Genomic DNA, 17806 nt, shown 5'->3' with positions numbered 1-17806 from the left:
GCCAGCCATTGTGGGCAAAAGTGAGGGAACGAAAACCAAGACAATTCCTTGTGTGGAGGGAGGATGAGCTAGAGGGAGTTGGGGAATTTGGAGACAGGGACTGCAGCAGTCCAGGCTGAGGGGTGATGAAAGCCTAAACCAGGCTGGTGGGGGGAGAAGAGAGAGAAGAAGGATTGACAACATTTGGCATCAGGTGGGATATGAGGGCTGAGGGCGAGTGAGAGGTGAGATGAGCCTGGTGCCTGATGGATGATGTTGTCTTGAACAGCTTGAGCTGTCGATGCTCTCTGATGGGCCCTGGGATTATAGATGCAGGCTAACTATAATTATATATAGTGATTATTTGTTATCAGTGGAGGTTCACAAAGATGTACTCTATCTTCAGGGAGAGACTATAGTGTATCAGAAAGAGCCCCAATCCAGGAGGGAGCACAGGTTTAGGAGTGAGAACATCTGATTCCCATGTAAACTCTGCTAGCTCTGTGACTCAGAATAAGTCACTTCCCCTCTCTGACACAGGTTCCTCATCTGTGAACTGAGGATGCTAATTCAGCCCTAGAGTCAGGAGGACCTGAGTTCAAATCCAACTTTGGACACTTACTAGCTGTGTGACCCTGAGCAAGTCACTTTACCCTGTTTGCCTCAGTTCCTCATCTGTAAAGTGAGCTGGAGAGAATAATGAAAAACTGTTACACTGTCTTTGCCAAGAAAACCCCAAATGGGGTTGGACAAGACTGAAAAGACTCAACAACAGCAAGAATCCTTACAGGGTAGTTGTGAGGAAAGAGCTTAAAGAGCTATCAAAATAAAAACTCATATTAATATCTGTTCAAGCCCTTAGAAAACAAATGGCATTTCTTCTTGTTTGGAAGCAATACATGGACAGTTAAATTATTGTTCAATAGTGGCTAATTAGGGGCAGCTAGGTGGTGCAGTGAATAGAGCGCCAGCCCTGTAGTCAGGAGGACCTGAGTTCAAATATGGCCTCAGACACTTAACACTTACTAGCCAAGTGACCTTGGGCGAGTCATTTAACCCCAACTGCCCCTCCAAAAAAAGGCAAAAAAAAATTATTCTGAGAGGGGATCCCTGGGTTTCACCCAAATGTCAATGGAGTCCTTCACATATGAAAAAAGATTAAGGACTCCTGTGATAGATATGAGGTCCTTCAGATGCTACTATTTCTGGATGACACTGTTGGTTGCACCAAGTCTCATGTGACAGGAACAAAAAAAGCCGGTTAATCTCTTCTTCCAAGAAGTTCATCTAGCATTTCTTTAAAATTAAAACCATCCTTGAGGCTTGATTGGACCAGGGGCCAAAGCCTCAGGCTGCTGACATCACTTCTTGTTTGCCTAAGTATAAAACAGCCATACTCCAGGCATGATCTGGTACTTGGGTGGTGGAAAATGGGGGCAACTAGGCAAAGGAGCTCCACGCAGCTGAATCAACTCGAGGCATCCTCAAAGCAAGTCCTTGTTGAATATCCTTCTTTGGCTAAGCAACGCTCTTTTGTTAACTGTTGAGTGACCTCTGAGTGTCTCATTTTGTTTTTATACCCAACATATATTACCAGGGAACTGGTCTGAGTCAAGTGCAGTTCAGAACATCCCACACAACTTTTTTTGTTGTTTGTTTGTTTTTTTGCTTTTTGGAGGGCAATTGGGATTAAGTGACTTGCCCGAGGTCACATGGCTAGTAAGTGTGTCAAGTGTATGAGGTTGAATTTTAACTCAGGTCCTCCTGACTCCAGGGCTGGTGTTCTATTCACTGCACCACCTAGCTGCCCCAATAATTTTTTTTTTCTTTTTGGAGCGTGGAAGGCAGGGCAATTGAGGTTAAGTGACTTGCCCAAGGTCACACTTTAGCCATAACTACTCAAAAGAGTCTGACTTGACCATCTACACAGGAAGGATAAAGAATGCCTATTGTCTAGATTATGCTATCGATTTAGATGGACAAGCTATAGAATTTGTTCCTCAGAAAAATATACATACATACACATCCAGAGATATATGGTATATGTATGTGTGTATATAAACATAGAATGTGTATGGATATATCCATTGACATTTACACAGACACACACTCTGCATGCCTGGAATGTTCTTCCTCCTCATCTCTCTCTCCTGGCTTCCTTGAAGTCCCAGCTAAAATCCCAGCTTTACAAGAAGCTTTTCCTGATCCCACTTAATGTTAGTGCCTTCCCTCTTTTCCCTCCAATTTATCTTGTATATATCTTGTTTGTACGTTGTTGTTTGTGTGTTGTATCCTATTTGACTGTGAGCTCCTTGAGAGTAGGTTCTATTATTTGCCTTTGTATCCCCACTGTTTAATACAGTGTTGGCACATAGTAGATGCTTAATGTTTGTTGACTGAATTACTCTAAAACTGGCCCCTTCATATTCTTTTTATAGCAATATAGTATCCTATTGAATTTTTGTACTATAATTTGCTAAGTCATTCCCCAATTGATGAGTATCTTCTTACTTTCCCCATAAAAGGAGCTGCCATAAATATTTTTATACATTTGTGTCCTCTTCCTCATTCTTCTGTCTCTTTAGGTTTTAGGCTTTGTAGTAAGTATTGCTGAGTCAAAGGGTATGCACTATTTGGTCATTTGGGGGTCACATTTCTAAATTGCTTTCCAGAATGGCTGAACCATTCCACAGCTCCATCAGCAGTACACCACTGTGCCTATTTCCCCCCAGCTCCTCCATCGTTTGTCATTTTCCTCTTTTTTTTTTAAACTTTGCCAATGTGATGGGTATCATGTGGAAGCCCAAAGTCATTTTAATGTGCAAATTCCTAATTATCATTAATTTGGAGTATTTTCCATAGGGGTATAGATTATAGATTCATATGGTTTTTCCATTTGAGAACTACATGTTCAGATCCTTTGATGATGATGATGATGACATTTATTCAGCACTTTGAAGTTTGCAAAGAGCTTTACAAATATAATCTCATATGATCTTCATAATACTCCTAGGAGATAAGCGCTATTATTATTCCCATTTTACAGATAAAAATATTGCAGCCAAGAGAGTCAAGGGAAGTGTCACATAGCTAGTAAATGTCTGTGACTGGATTTGAACCCATGTCTTCATGATTCCAGATCTAGTGCTCTAATCTTTAAATTTCAACTAGTTCCTTAAGTGTTGTGGGAATATGGCCTGTATCAGAGAGACTTAATGCAAAGATTTCCCCCTGGATTACATTTCCCTTCTAATTTTAGCTGCATTGGTTTTGTTTGTGCAAAAAATAATTTTATGTAATTAAAATTGTCCATTTTATCTTCTGTGATACTTGTTTAGTCTCTCTTGTTTAGTCATGAACTCTTCTCTTATTCATAGATTCGAAAGATAATTCCCGTGTTACTCTTCTAATTTGTTTATGATATTATACATTATGTCCAAGTCACATATCCATTTAGAACTTTTCTGTGTATGTGGCATTTCTGTCCGAGTTTCTGTCAGACTGCTCTCCATTTTCTCTTTTCTTAGGTGTTTTCTCTTTAGATAGTTTGTTCTTACCCCAGCAGGTGAGGTCTTTTGGGTTTATCAAACATGAGGCCACTGTGTTTATTTGTTTCTGAATGCTATATAACTAAACTGCCCCACTGATCAATCTATTTCCTAAATGTCACCAAATCATGTTGATGATCTCTGCTCGGCAGTGTGATTTAAGATCTGGTATTGTTAGGGTCCCTGCAATCCCAACGTTTTTCATTATCTCTCTTGAGATTCTTGACATTTTGTTCTTCTAGATGAATTATTTTTTTTTCTAGGCAAATTGTCCTGAGGGATGGCTAAGTGGCGCATTGAATAGAGCACCAGCCCTGGAGTCAGGAGGACCTGAGTTCAAATCTGACCTCAGAATAGCTGTGTGACCTGGAGCAAGTCATTTAACCCCAATTGCCCTGCCCTCTCCCCTCCAAAAAGAAAAATTGTTCTTTTTTTTTTTCTATAAGGTAATACTTTGGAGGTCTGATCGACATGACAGTAAGTCTATTAATTTAGGTAATATTGTTGTCTTTGCTGTATTAGCTCAAGCTATCCATGAGCAAATATTTCTCCAATTATTTAAGTCTGCATTTGTGTAAAGAGTGCTTTATAGTTGTAGTCATATAGTTCCTGTGTGTGTCTTGGCAGGTAAACTCCCAAACATTTTATACATTTTGTAGTTATTTTAAATAGAATTTTTCTTTTATCTCTTCCACCTGAGTTGCACATATATAGAAATGTTGACAACTATATCCTGTGTCTTTGTTAAAGTTAATATTTCATTTAATTTTTAGTGAACTCTCTAAGGTCCTTTAAGTTAAACCATCATATAATCTGCAAAATGTGAAAATATTTTCTCTTGGTTCATGCTTATTGTCTCAATTTCCTTTTCTTATTATTTCTACAGGTAGCATCTTAAGCACTGTATTAAATAATAATGTACCCATGGATATCCTTGCTTTAACTCCAATCTTATCTGAAATTCCTCTATGTTATCCCCATTACAAATAATGTTGACTCTTGGTTTTATATGGATACTATTTATCATATTAAGGAAAAAATAACATTTATTCTTTTGTTGTTTGTTTTTTAGAAAAATATTGGAAGTTCCCATTAAAAATGAACAGGATTGTTAAACAGTTAAAGTTTGTCTAAAGTTTTGTCTGATCTACTGATATATTATTCACAAGATTTTTTTGTTCTTATTGTTAATATAGTTGATCTTATCTATATTTTTCTTTATGTGGAAATAATTCTATGTTTGTGGCATAAATCTAGCATAGGCATAGAATATCATCTTTCTGATATGCTCCTGTAGTCTAATTTTTTAATTTTTTAAATTTTTTTTGCTAATTTTTAAAATTTTTGTTTAGATTTATCTATGTCTGAAAGGGATGCATTGTGGTCCTTCACTGTTATAGGTTTACTGTCTATAATTCATTTATCTTTCCTTTTAAATATTTATATACTATGCCATTAATTGGGAAAATGTTAAGCAGAAATATTGTTATAATGTCCAACTATGAAAGACTTAGCTATTCCGATCAATATAGTGGTCCACTATAATTCCAAAGAACTCACCAAAAAAATGTTTTTCACAGAGAGAAACAGAGGCAGAGAGAGACAGAGAAAACTGAGAAACTCTGAATGTATATTGAAGCATTTTTTCATTTTCTTTATATCTGGCAGCATGACTAATATGGAACTATGTTTTGCATGACTTCACATGTACAGTCAATCAACACTTAAAGAAATTAATTCAGGCTTTTCACTAGAAGGTCAAATACTGAAGCTAAAGCTGAAATACTTTGGCCACATAATGAGAAGATAGAATTCACTGGAAAAGATGCTGATTTGGGGAGATTGAAGACAAAAGGAAAAGGGGATATGAGAAGATGAGATGGATGGATAGTGTTATGAAAACAATGAACATGAACTTGGACAGATTTCAAGACACAGTAGAAGATAGAAGGGACTGGTGTGCTATGTTCCATGGGGACATGAAAAATCAGATATGACTGAATGACTGAATAACAACACATGTATAAGAGGTGTCTTATTGCTTGCCTTCTCAATGGGTGGGAGAGGAGTTGGAAGAATGGAAAGAAATTGGAACTCAAAATTTTTTTTAACTGGCTATTAAAAAAGGAAAGATGTTAAATATTGACATTAATTCATTGCCTCTATCTTCAAATTCATTGTCTGTTGTCTTTCAGCATAATGTGGTTTCTTTGTTCATCTCTTTTAATCATCTATCTTTGCTGTTTCTTGTCTGATACCAGGATTACTATGCTGTTTATGTTTTTGTTTTTTTAATTTTACTTCAGCTGAAGCATCATATATTTTGCCCTGGTACCTTATTTTAACTCTTTTTTGATGTTTCAAGTGTGTTTCTTGTGAACAATATATTGTTGGATTCTGCTTTCGAAATTTAATTCAATAGTTCCAACATTGCCCTGTTTATCTGGATCCCCTTATGAACTATTTTTTTGTTCTCTGTGTATTAAAAAAAGTTTCATAGCTGTTCTTTTCTTTGATGCTCTTTTTGGGTATCACTTATCACTACCCACTCATCTGTTCCCCCACGTTACAATTTTTGTATCTTGGAAGTTTATTTGTCCCTTCTCTATAAAATCTGAGTTACTATTTTTTAATGTAGAATCTAAAGGGGGAAAGCCTATAATTCTGGGCTTTAATAAGAAAGTCTTTGTCTTTCACTTGAGAGAACAACTCAAGGTTATTCTTCTGGCACTGGCCAAGGAATTTAGAGGCAAGAAATCCCTAGAGAGATGAATGGCTATATTGATCAATTATCATGGACCTATGCAGTTTTAATTTCTCCTCTTTCTGTTTTATCTTTAATACCAGGCTAAATCTTCTCATTTTTCCAGTTATAACTTAATAAATATGCCCAGTTGAAACTAAATTGCCCCATAGCACCCGAAATTGTATTTAATACTCTCTATGCCTCCTTTGTTAGTTTTGAATGGGGAACTACTGAGATCTTATATTCCCATCCCTTTCTAGCAATTACTGTACCCAAAGATTCCAAAGTATAACTCTTCAAGTTTAGCAAACACTTTGCTCTCTACAAATCACCATCCTGGAACTGCGGAAAAGGAGGGAACATTTCTAATAGACATCAGAGATTGGCTTTTTTCTGTACAAAAAAGGGAAAGCTAGGGACAAATCTTGGAAGCTTCCAAATCATCCACCAATCTGGAAACCCCCAGAACTGATGCAGTGCCCCTCTCATATCCCTCTAGCTGAAAGGAATATCATCTAATATTTTTTCTAAAAAATAATATACATAATTATCAACAACATCTTTAATGAGGGTGAAGGAACCACTAGGTTTTTGTAAATTATATTCCACAATAGATAACTTCAGCAATATGACAAATAAATATTATTACACATTTCCTTTAGAGTTAGCGGATTAATAGCTGGAATATACAGCCATAATACCCCATCCTCCCAAGTTCTTGTAATATATTTATGCCAAAATTGGGTATAAATTTTTTCAGTAGTTTTGTAAGTAGTTTTCCAAAATTGCAAAGGCCATTTAGCCTTTCCATTATTGGATACCTTGAAAAATTGGACAAATTTTGAAAACAATGTAATTCATTACATTAAAGCCAAATTAATCCCTTTTTACTACCAGTGGATCAGTAAAACAATATGCACATAAAACTATATGACCTAGCAAAATTGGAGATGTGAGATAGTAAAATGCTGAGAAAAAGCTTCCCACCTACATTAAGTAAATAGCAACTAAATGGCTCAGAAAATAGAGCACTGAGCCTGGAGTCAGGAAGACCTAAGCTCAAATCTAACCTCAGACATCTACTAGTTGTGTGACCTTGGGCAGGTTACTTACCCGCTGTTGGCCTTTATCCGCTGGAGAAGGAAATGGCAAACCATTCTGGCATTTTTGGTATGTCCATGTATGGACATACCATGGACATGGACAGTATGGTCCATGGGGTCATTAAGAGTTGGACCCAACTGAAGGACTGAGCAACATTAAATAATTAAAAGACAAAAATTATTTCAATGAGTTTCAACATTTTACTGAGGCCCTTAGACAATTTATTAACACAGACTTAGCTGAAATATGCACTCAGACCAGAGTGTCTAATCAAACAAAGCTGAAAACAAACAGGTGAGGTGAAAGCGGCAATGTACTTTCAAGCACTAAGGGCACAACCAGAGAAGATTGTCATGTGAAAACCTGAAATAGGAAGTATTTGAGCAAAGGGACCAGTCCTGAGAATGGTCTACTTCTAAATGGAAAAGAGGTGGGAGGGTAGGGGAAGACTAAATGCAATGTCCTGCACAGCTGGCAGGATTTCTGACCAGTACCTCCATGAAAAATTCATTATTCAAGATGGGCCTTTGTCAGCCAAGGAATGAGGTCCTTGAATAATATATATCAGGTACTGAAAAGCATGTAAACTCTTTATCAAAAAGTAGCTTCAGTCATTTGGAGGCCCATTTAAGGAACATGGAAGAGGTTTGGGAAAACCAAAGGATTTGGACTGAGATTTGCAGCCTTTGGTCAAAGTGTTTTAAGTCCATACAAAGGGAAGAGGCCATCCATAATCCAATTATTTAATAGGAAACACTCCCATACAAAAGACCATCCTTTGTCCTTTTAATTCAACTGCTTCCCAGAATCCTCTGGGCTTCCTAGAATTTCTAAGCATTTCAAATATCTCAACAATTTCAAACACCGCCTTTTTGTGGACACAAATCATTTTCTTTTTTGTTATTTTCAGGTTTGAAACTTAAAAGATTTTCTCATTGACATTATCTGTGTGATCTTAGGTAAGTCTCAACTCTACAGAGTTGGTGTAAAATGGGAATTGTTGCACATGTTCTTGGGCTACTATGGCAAATTCCCACTCACCCAGGTAAGCTGGTCTCCAGAGGGCAGCTGCTCCACTAGGAATTCTAAGACACGCTGAAGCGTTGGGAGGTGCTGCTGGTTTATCTAGTACTAGAACTCAAGCCCCTAACAGTAGCTTTCCATCGATTATTAATCTTAATTCCATTGATTATTAATATCAATTGACCAGACAAACTTAATTAGCTTTTAGAAACAGGTTATTTACCAAGGTGGTATATGAGAACTAGTTGGCACAAAGCATCTCGTCTGAGTGGGGATAGACTAGCACAAGCATACATGGAAACAGTAAAGTGAGCAAGAACACAGTACTTTCTCCTCTGTGTGGCATCAGGAGGTTCCTTTGTAAGAATGGTATAGCTTTCTGCTGGGCTTCTTCTAAAGTCCTGAAACTGAGCTAGTTCGCGGTTATCTCCAAAGCAGAGACTGCCATCAGCTATTGGTTTTCTGGGTATACTGCTAGGATGCCCATGTCCTCCAGCGTTCCAAAGTTCACAAGGTCTTCCTCTTGTTAAGTCATGGGGGAGAAAACAGAGGATCCTTTCTTCATTCTCCAAAACCCCTTCCCCTTTCTCAATGATTCTTTCTCAGGGACTTGGTTGGAACTCCTCTCTATGCTGCCAGACACTCAAATCCTGGTTGAAACTAGTTTGCTTTTATATAAGATTCACAGGGTATAACTGAGTCTCTTCAACCATCCCCAATACTCCTGTGCAGCACTGATTTATTGTATCCATTGGCTTTCACTCCTATGAAATGACTTCTCAAACAATCAAATGCCCTTGACTGACTGATTAATAGATGTTCTCGCTGATTAAGGTGTTCACTTTGAATGAGGTAAGATGATTGATTCAATAAAAACACCCAGGCCTTGCTCATACCTCTGACTGATTCAACTAGGAAGGCTTTTGTAATTATTGGGACAATGTATGGAAAACCACGCTTATGAATAGTGATATTGTATGTCATATCTGACAGGGGTGCTATAAAGAAAGCACTGTAAAAAACTTCAAAATTCAGAAAAATGTAAGTCTTTAGCATGGACAGTTTACTACAACTGTTTAATTTTCTGCTCTGTAATGTTTCAAGCCATCTCATGTGTAAAAAAATTGAGGAAAGAGGGAAGTAATAAGTGATCCCTTCAGTGAAAGGAAGAAATGGGGAAACCTTGAGAATTATGAGTTAGGATTCACATGGAACAAATGAGGGTATCCTGAACCTTGCATGGCTTAAAAATAATGCTTAGAAGGTGTGACTGGAATAAATGGATAAAAACTTACATGAAACAAAGGGCTATTGTTTTGAATCCAAAGATAAGCCCAGAGTGAATTGGTTTATTGAAGTTGAATACATATATACCTAAAAACTTGGTGTTAGAGAGGATAAGCAGATAGATTTATAGAAATACAACATTTTGGACACTGACTTGAATGTGTTTAATATTTCTTTCACTACAAAGGGCTTTCTTCATGTTTCATTAGTTTGCTTAAAATTAAATATTTTATTTTGTTATTATTTTGCTATTAGAAAGCTTGGTATTTAGTTGCTGCTATTTTGCATTTTAGAGCATTCTGCTCAATCAGATTTTAATGACTAACCACAGAATGACACCTAATGTTTTATAAAAGCACTTTTGTCTTTCTTCAAACCTCTACGCTTATGATAAACTGTGCTGCTTGGACTCTCAGGTATTTAGCAAAATGATAAGTCTAACTGAGTTTTCCTCACATTCACTGGACTCCCAATGTTATTCTCAAATGTGAATTACCAAAAATTTTATGAGATTCTAACTATACATCAGTGATTTCATGGATCATCAAATTCAGTGTGCTTTCCTTCAGTGTGACTTCTCTGATGTTTAGAAAGGCATGACCTCTGGCTAAAGGTTTTCCCACATTCATTACATTTGTAAGGTTTCTCTCCAGTGTGAATAAACTGATGCTCAATAAGGGATGATTTTCGGCTAAATGTTTTTCCACATTTAATGCATTCATAAGGTTTTTCTCCAGTGTGAATAAACTGATGTTCAAGAAGGGATGACTTACGACTAAACATTTTCCCACATTTAATACATTCATAAGGTTTTTCTCCAGTATGAATAAGCTGATGTTCAGTAAGGTGTGTGCTTTGACTAAAGGCTTTCCCACAAATATCACATCCATAGGGTTTCTCTCCAGTATGAATTCTCTGATGTTTAGAAAGGCATGAGCTTTGGCTAAAAGCTTTCCCACATTCATTACAATTATAAGGTTTCTCTCCAGTGTGTATTCTCTGGTGTTTAGAAAGGCATGAACTCCGGCTGAAGGCTTTTCCACATTCACTACATTTATAGGATTTATCATTGCTATGAATTCTCTGATGTTGCGTAAGGAGTGTACTCTGGCTGAAGGCCTTGCCACATTCATTACACTCGTAGGGTTTCTCTCCAGTGTGAATTTTCTGATGTTCAAAAAGGGAGGAGTTTCGACTAAAAGCTCTTCCACATTCATCACATTTGAATGGTTTCTCTCCAGTATGAATTCTCTGATGTTGAGTAAGGTGTGCACTCCGACTGAATGTTTTCCCACAATCATTACATTCATAGGGTTTCTCTCCAGTATGAATTCTCTGGTGTTGATTGAGATAGGAGCTTTGACTGAAGGATTTCCCACATTCATTGCACCCATAAGGTTTCTCTCCTGTATGAATTCTCTGATGCTGAATAAAGTGTGTGCTCTGAAGAAAGGCTTTCCCACATTCATTACACTCATAGGGTTTTTCTCCAGTATGTATCCTCTGATGCTTATTGAGGGATGAGCTCCGACTAAATGCTTTTCCACAATCATTACATTTATAGGGTTTCTCTCCAGTATGAATTATATAATGCTGAGTAAGAGTTGAGTGATCACTGTAAACCTTTTCACATTCATTACATTTGTATGTTTTCTTCTCTGTATTTCCCTGGTGTTTAATTATATCTGAATTTTGTTTTAAGTTTTTTCCATGTATATCACATTTATGTAGTGTACTTTCTATAGGAACTTTCTGTGTTGTAATAAGGGTTGACTTTAGACTATATTGTCTCCCAAACTGAGTACATTCATGATTTCTTTCTCCAGGAGTTTCATTGAGGGGGACTACTGCTTGCCTCAAATGTCTCTCCTCATTTACCAGCTGCTTCTTTAACCAAGCATCACATTCCTGGTTTTCTCTTAACTTGGAGTCAGAGAGACTATCCTGTGATTCCATTATTACCATCTGAAATGATCCTTCTTAAGAAATGAATTTCTTTGGAGTTGATTTGTTGGCCTACCATCCCAGTCTGAAAAACAAACCAAAAAAATTCAGTTGGCAGATTTTCCCAATGATGGGGAAAAGGTAAATGAGAAGATAATCTGACTCAAAAGAATGTCTACAAGGAGAAAATGCATTTTATATATCATAGAAGTGGTTTTACAGGGTAACTAGGTGGCACAGTGAGTGAACAGAGCACCGGCCCTGGAGTCAGGAGGGCCTGAGTTCAAATCTGGCCTCAGACGCTTGACACACTTGCTAGCTGTGTGACCTTGGGCAAGTCACTTAACCCCAACTGCCCTCCAAAAAAAAAAGTGGTTTTACAATCTGGAAGGAAGAAAGGTGATGACTGATGCAAAGTGAAGATGATCAAAGAGAATAAAGAGAGTGTATGAGCAATATAGCACGATTCAACTATTTGTGTTTTTTTTTAAACTATGTAACATGTCTAGCATTTAGCAGCTGTTTTGTGTTTCACTGAACCATAACTTTCTGAGATTTGAATGACTCCACTACCATGACAATGGCATTATTTTTTCAAAGTGAAAAGGTTGTATTAGCCCTAACCACAGTCCTGTGTGGTTACCGTGATATTTCTGGAGATGTCTGATAGGCCAAAGATGGAGATCACCTGGACTAAATGTCTACTTAAGCTTCCCTCAGCTTAAGCTCCTGTATCCTTTCTGTTTGAAGTCAGTCTTCCCTATTTGGGCTGAGATGTTAGGGGAATGGGAATTTAAGATCTTCCCTGCCCCTAGGCCCTTTGATAGGATTAAGTGCACCTGGAGCCTGTGGCAGGAGGCTTGGTTTTCAGGAATGCTTTTTGATTGGGCAGTGGGGTCAAGAGGGTTGTTACATTCTCTGACCCAGGAGAAGGCTATATAAAACCTTGATGTGAGGCTTTGTTTTGGGGCTCACTTTGAGAAATGTTGTGTGATTTGACCAGAGGAGACTCTCTAGCTTTGAAAAACCCAGATGTTGATGCTTACCTCTCTGGTAACTGACTAGATATGGATGCAATGGTTGCACAATTGGAGGCCTGTCTGCTTGAAATGTTTCTCTGTCTTCTTGTAACTTCTATCTGTATACTCTGAAGTTCGGGGTGCTTTTTCCCCTGAACTAGGTAAATATGTTTGATTGATTAAAGCAAGATTGTTAACCCATTTTGAGTTGCTTTCCTTTTAGAAAAGCAGATATAAGGACCTGTGTTGGCAGCCACCCTGGGGATGCTGGGGTGCTTGCTGCTACATGAGACTTACAGATCCATGATCTCTATGTGTTCCTACAGCAGGTGCCTTTTCAGTCTTGTCCTGGGCTTACTTTTTCTTGCTACCTACCTAAGATCTCTTTCCAGTTGTCACTTCAGAAACAAAATTTCTTTTTACAAGATGTGCTCATAGTGTGTATTCTCCTCGATTTTCTTATTAATGCAGTAGTGGGCTTGTGCAAATGAAAACTTTAGATTCTTTCATGCAGCTAATTTCCTGTATGTGGCTTCTAAGGCTTGTGGAACAGACTCCAGCTCTAGAAAAAGCCTAGGGACTTCATATGCATACAAAACTATCTGCTAAGTTAGGCTATAGGGCTCCAGATTGTTCCCAGACTGAAAAAAAAATCCCACTAATATTTCTTTAGGGCCACATATACCTTGTAAGAGAAGCAGAGATAAAACCTTAATAGCAGAATGCCTTCGAAATCAGTCAGCATGCCATCCATGTTCACCAGCACTCATACTTTGCCACTGTTTCCATGGTCTGGGGACCTTATGATGACAGTGTTTTGTAGAAGAGCAGGATATGGGGGGGCGGGGGGTATAAGGGAGAGAGGATGGAAAACCTTTACCTTTTTCAACCCCTAAACAACACAGTTACTGGCAATCTGTGCTGCCTTAACTCTCAGGTATTTGCCAAAGTGAAAAGTCTGATTGAATTTTCCCCGTACTAATGATATTCCTAGTGGCATCCTACAACATGAGTTATCAGATATTTAATGAGAACCCAGGTAAATATGGATGATTTCACACCATCATTAAATACATAGGGCTTCAGAAATGACTTCTGGCTCATGGCTTTTCCACATTATTATGTTTATAGGGGTTCTCTCCACTTTGAATGAACTGATGTTCAATAAGATAACTTGCAAATGAACATTTCCCAATTTAATATATTCATAGGTTTTTCTTCAATAAAAATGCACAGATGTTAAGTAAGGGTTACTCTTAATAAATGCTTTCACATATTCAATACACACATAGGATTTCTCTGATGATTATCAGGTGGATGAGATCTGGAAAGCTTTTCCACCATCATTACATTTGTAGAGTTTCTTTTCCAGAATGAATTATATAACATTGAGTACAGGCTGAGCAGTCACTAAAAATTTTTCCCATATTCATTACATTTATAAGTTTCCCCCTTAGTCTTTCCCTAATATTTAATGTCTGGATTATATCTGAAGTTTTTTTTTTTCTGTATATAAGAAATTTATGTAGTCTCTTTTCTAAAAGAACTTTCTATTGCATAGCAAGAATGGACCTCAAACTATTTTTTCCCCCAAAATGACTACACTGGTGACCTCTTTCTTTAGTGGGAATATTCTTGGGATGACTATTGCTTGTCTTTAATGTCTCTCCTGGTTTTCTTGTTTCATTAATCAAACTGCTCTAAAATTTTGGAAGAGATAGATGGTGCAGAGGTGACATCTAGGAGAGATGCTGTAGAGATGAAATCTATAAGAGATGTTGCAGTGGTGCAATCTACAAGAGATGTTGCAGAGGTGAAATCTACAAGAGATGTTGCAGAGGTGAAATCTACAAGGGATGTTTCAGAAGTGAAATCCGCAGGCCTTGGCAACAGCTTGAATATGAGGGGAGGGGAGGGGCAAGAGAGAATGAGGAGTCCAAGATTACACCTAGGCTGTGAAACTGGATCTGTCTTCTAAGTTACTCATTCTCCTTCCAATCCTTTCCTCTAGAGCTTTTATTTCACTTTTTATCCCTTGCTTCATTTCCTCTAAGTATTCATGTGGTTCTTGAGGAAAATAATGTTTTCCTTTGAGCCTCTGCTTGTAGTTCTTTTAGGGGATCTCCATATTTGCAATAATTTTTGATCCTGTTTGGTGTTTTCTCTGACTTACTTGTCTCTTCAGTTTTGGTTCCTAACTAGGGCTTTGTGACAGGGCCAGGTTTCACTCTGTGCTGTATTTCTGGTGGTACAGAACCATACTGGTCAGCCCAAAGGGGATGGGAGATAGTCAAGAATGAAACTCTAAAAGGAAAACAATTTCATTGATAACAAAAATGGGATTTATTTGAAGAGAGCAATGTGGAGTCATGGGAAACTCATCAACCAAATTAAATTTTAAAAAGAAATGGACAAGTCAAGTTAAATGAAGAAGTATTTATTAAGCACTTGCTTTGTGCCCGGCACTGTATTCAGCAATGGGGATACAAAGGTAGACAAAAAAAAACAAAGTCCCTGCCCTCAAAGAGTTTACATTCTAATTAGGGAAATGATATATAAAAAACTACATAGATACACTAAGCATACAGGGTACGTGGAAGATACTCTGAGGGGGAAGGTATTATTGTCTGGTGAAACTCGGAAAGGCCTCCAGAAACATGTGGGATTTAAACTGTGCTCTAATGAAGACTAAGAATCTAAGAGTAGAAATGAGGAAGAAGAACATGCCAGCCACGGAGACGCTGAGTGAAAAGGCATGAATATGGGAGATGGAATCTGATCAGGTGTAAGAAGGGCAGTGCTCTTGTGTGCAGGAAAGCAAAGCGTTAGAAGACTGGAAAAGCAGAAAAGGACTGCGGTATGAAGGGCTTTATATGCCAAACAAAGAAGTTTATATGTGATCCTGAAGGAAAGAGGGGGATTGTTGAGGGGGACATTGACATAGTCAGATCTAAGTTTTACAAAAAGCACTTTAGCAGCTGAATGGAGGATGAATTGAAGTGCTGGGAGACTGGAGGAAGAGAACTCAACTGGAACAAGAATATAGTAGTTTATGTGAGAGGTAATGCAGGCCCAAACTAGGGTGCTGGCTATATGAGTGGAAGGAAGGGGATGAATATGAGATGTCGTGAAGGTAGAAATAACAATATCTAGCAAAAGACTGGCCACATGGGGTAAATGAGAGTGAGGAATCCTGGATGACACTGGAGTGTAATGCCTGTGTAACTGTGAGAATAGTGGAGTTCTCAACAATAATATTAAAACTGTGCAAAGAAAAGAGGATAAATTGCATTCTGATTAAATTTAGTTTGAGATGCTTCTAGGACATACAAAGGAAGTCAGATAAGTGAGACTGGAGCTCAGGGCAAAGACAGGGATTAGATATGTACAAAATACCAAGTAACAAAGGATAAACATGACTGTGGCACAGTGCTATAGAAATAGTGTAAAGAATGCTAAAATTCACAATGAGCTAAAGCTGGAGAGTGAGTCAAAGAAGTATTTATTAAGCACCTACCTTGGGCCAAGCATTAGGGAAACAAAAAATGGCAAGATAGTCTGCTCTCAAGGAGTTTTCAGTCTAACGAAGAAGACAAGATGCAAACAAAAATGCACAAGAACGACATGAACAGGATAAATTGGAGATAATCAAGAGAGGGAATGCACTAGTCTCTAGGGGGAATAGTGTTAAGGACACCAAAAAAAAATTTTTTTTAAGGCTACACCAGGAGGAAAAAATGCAGGATCATAAAAGGACTAGGATCTAGGTCGGTGGTGGAAGGGACAAAGATAACTGAGGAGACAGAAGGCCGAGCTGTTCTTTTCTAATTTTGTATCCCTCTTCTTTACAAATTACAATGAACTTTACAATGGAAACGACAGAACAAAAAAAATGACTACTGGGATTGATACTCAAGAGCTCTTAGCTCCCCGCTTCCCGTCACCTGACTCAGACGTCATGATTCCTGTACATCCTGAAAGACCTGGAAGCTGTGACTGCTGACTCATATGGAGTGTCCAAAGGATCACAGAAAATGGGACAATGTTGGCCCAATTTAAAAAAGGAAAGAGAACAGTTTACAGACTACAAGCCAGTGAGCTTCTGAAAATGAAATACTAAATGAAGTTTAGAATCATAGCAGAACTAAATTTCTACTAAAAATACTTATAACGCGACGAGAAAGCTGGACTGCTCCACAAGTTAAAAAAATATGGAAACTAGAAATCTGTAATTCAGTTTAATAAGCTTGGTGAGCACCCGCTCTGGTCATGTCTGCAGTAGGCTTTGATTCCTGGAAATTTCACTGAAAGGGGAAGAAATGAAATCAACTCCCGGGGCGAACAGAAGAAACACGAAATAACTCGACACATCTGTCTGTTCCTGGCTTTTTGCATATGTTATGTGTTACTGTATCTTCCATTCCCCCAGTGTTCGTCTAGACGCCAGATCACGTTGGGGTAGGGAGCTCCAAGTGCTCTGCCCTGGGAACCACAGACCGAGGGGTTCTGATTGCCCACGCCGGGGGGAAGAGATTACGGTAGCACACGCCTGTTAGAGCTGCGCATGCGCTAGTTCTGCTCTCGGCCCCGCCCCCTTACGCGCTCCCGTTCAAGCACCCACACGTGCGCGCGCGCACACGGTCCAGTACGCATATACAAGAAGCGCGCTCACACCTGAAGAGGGACGTAGCTTGCACACACGACACACACGCACGAACACACCTATGCCAACACGCACTACCCCGCGGGTCCGGACTCACCTTCCGAGCAAGCGGAGCCGGCTTCGAGCCAACAAAGGCGGCCGGTGCTCCATCTCACTGAGCAAGCACGCGTGCGCAGACGACCCGCGAACTACGATGCCCAGAATCCTCCGCGCCTCGAGGCCTCTATTTCCCAGACGCCTCTGCGGCGCGTTGCCTCCCCCCCCCTTCCTTCCCCCCCCCCCCCCCCCTCCTGGAAAGCGCCTTCCCCAAGGGTGCACAGGTAGTAGCAGAGTCAGAATTCGAACTCACGTCCTCTGGCTCCAGATGCAATATGCTCTTTCCAAATCCCCAAGCTTAACTCGGGTCCACCTTGTCCATCGAGGCTGCAGAGCCAATGGAGTGGCTGTTGGTGAATGACTAATTATAAAACTGAATGACATAATCATAAAATTA

The 17806-nt window shown here is 38.8% G+C and overlaps 1 protein-coding gene across 1 annotated transcript in view; it reads right to left on the bottom strand.

Annotated features, from left to right (window-relative positions):
* The window catches only part of LOC138145764 (zinc finger protein 62 homolog), a 76512-nt gene extending 58964 nt beyond the window's left edge, over positions 1–17548 (bottom strand). Inside the window, exons 1-2 of the mRNA XM_069067387.1 lie at positions 17411–17548; positions 10257–11716 (exon numbers count right to left, since the gene is read on the bottom strand). Of these exons, the coding sequence (XP_068923488.1) occupies positions 10257–11652 (1396 nt within the window). The 5' untranslated portion in view covers positions 11653–11716; positions 17411–17548. The remainder of the gene's footprint in view (positions 1–10256; positions 11717–17410) is intronic.
* Positions 17549–17806: the final 258 nt, after the last annotated feature.

This window comes from Petaurus breviceps, unplaced genomic scaffold (assembly GCF_028583685.1).
Source record: "Petaurus breviceps papuanus isolate PSGF00001 unplaced genomic scaffold, PetGlider_PUasm1.0 139, whole genome shotgun sequence".
NCBI classification, from domain to species: domain Eukaryota; kingdom Metazoa; phylum Chordata; class Mammalia; order Diprotodontia; family Petauridae; genus Petaurus; species Petaurus breviceps.
The sequence above is the reverse complement of the archived record's forward strand: the minus strand, read 5'-3'. Positions and strand labels throughout refer to the sequence as shown.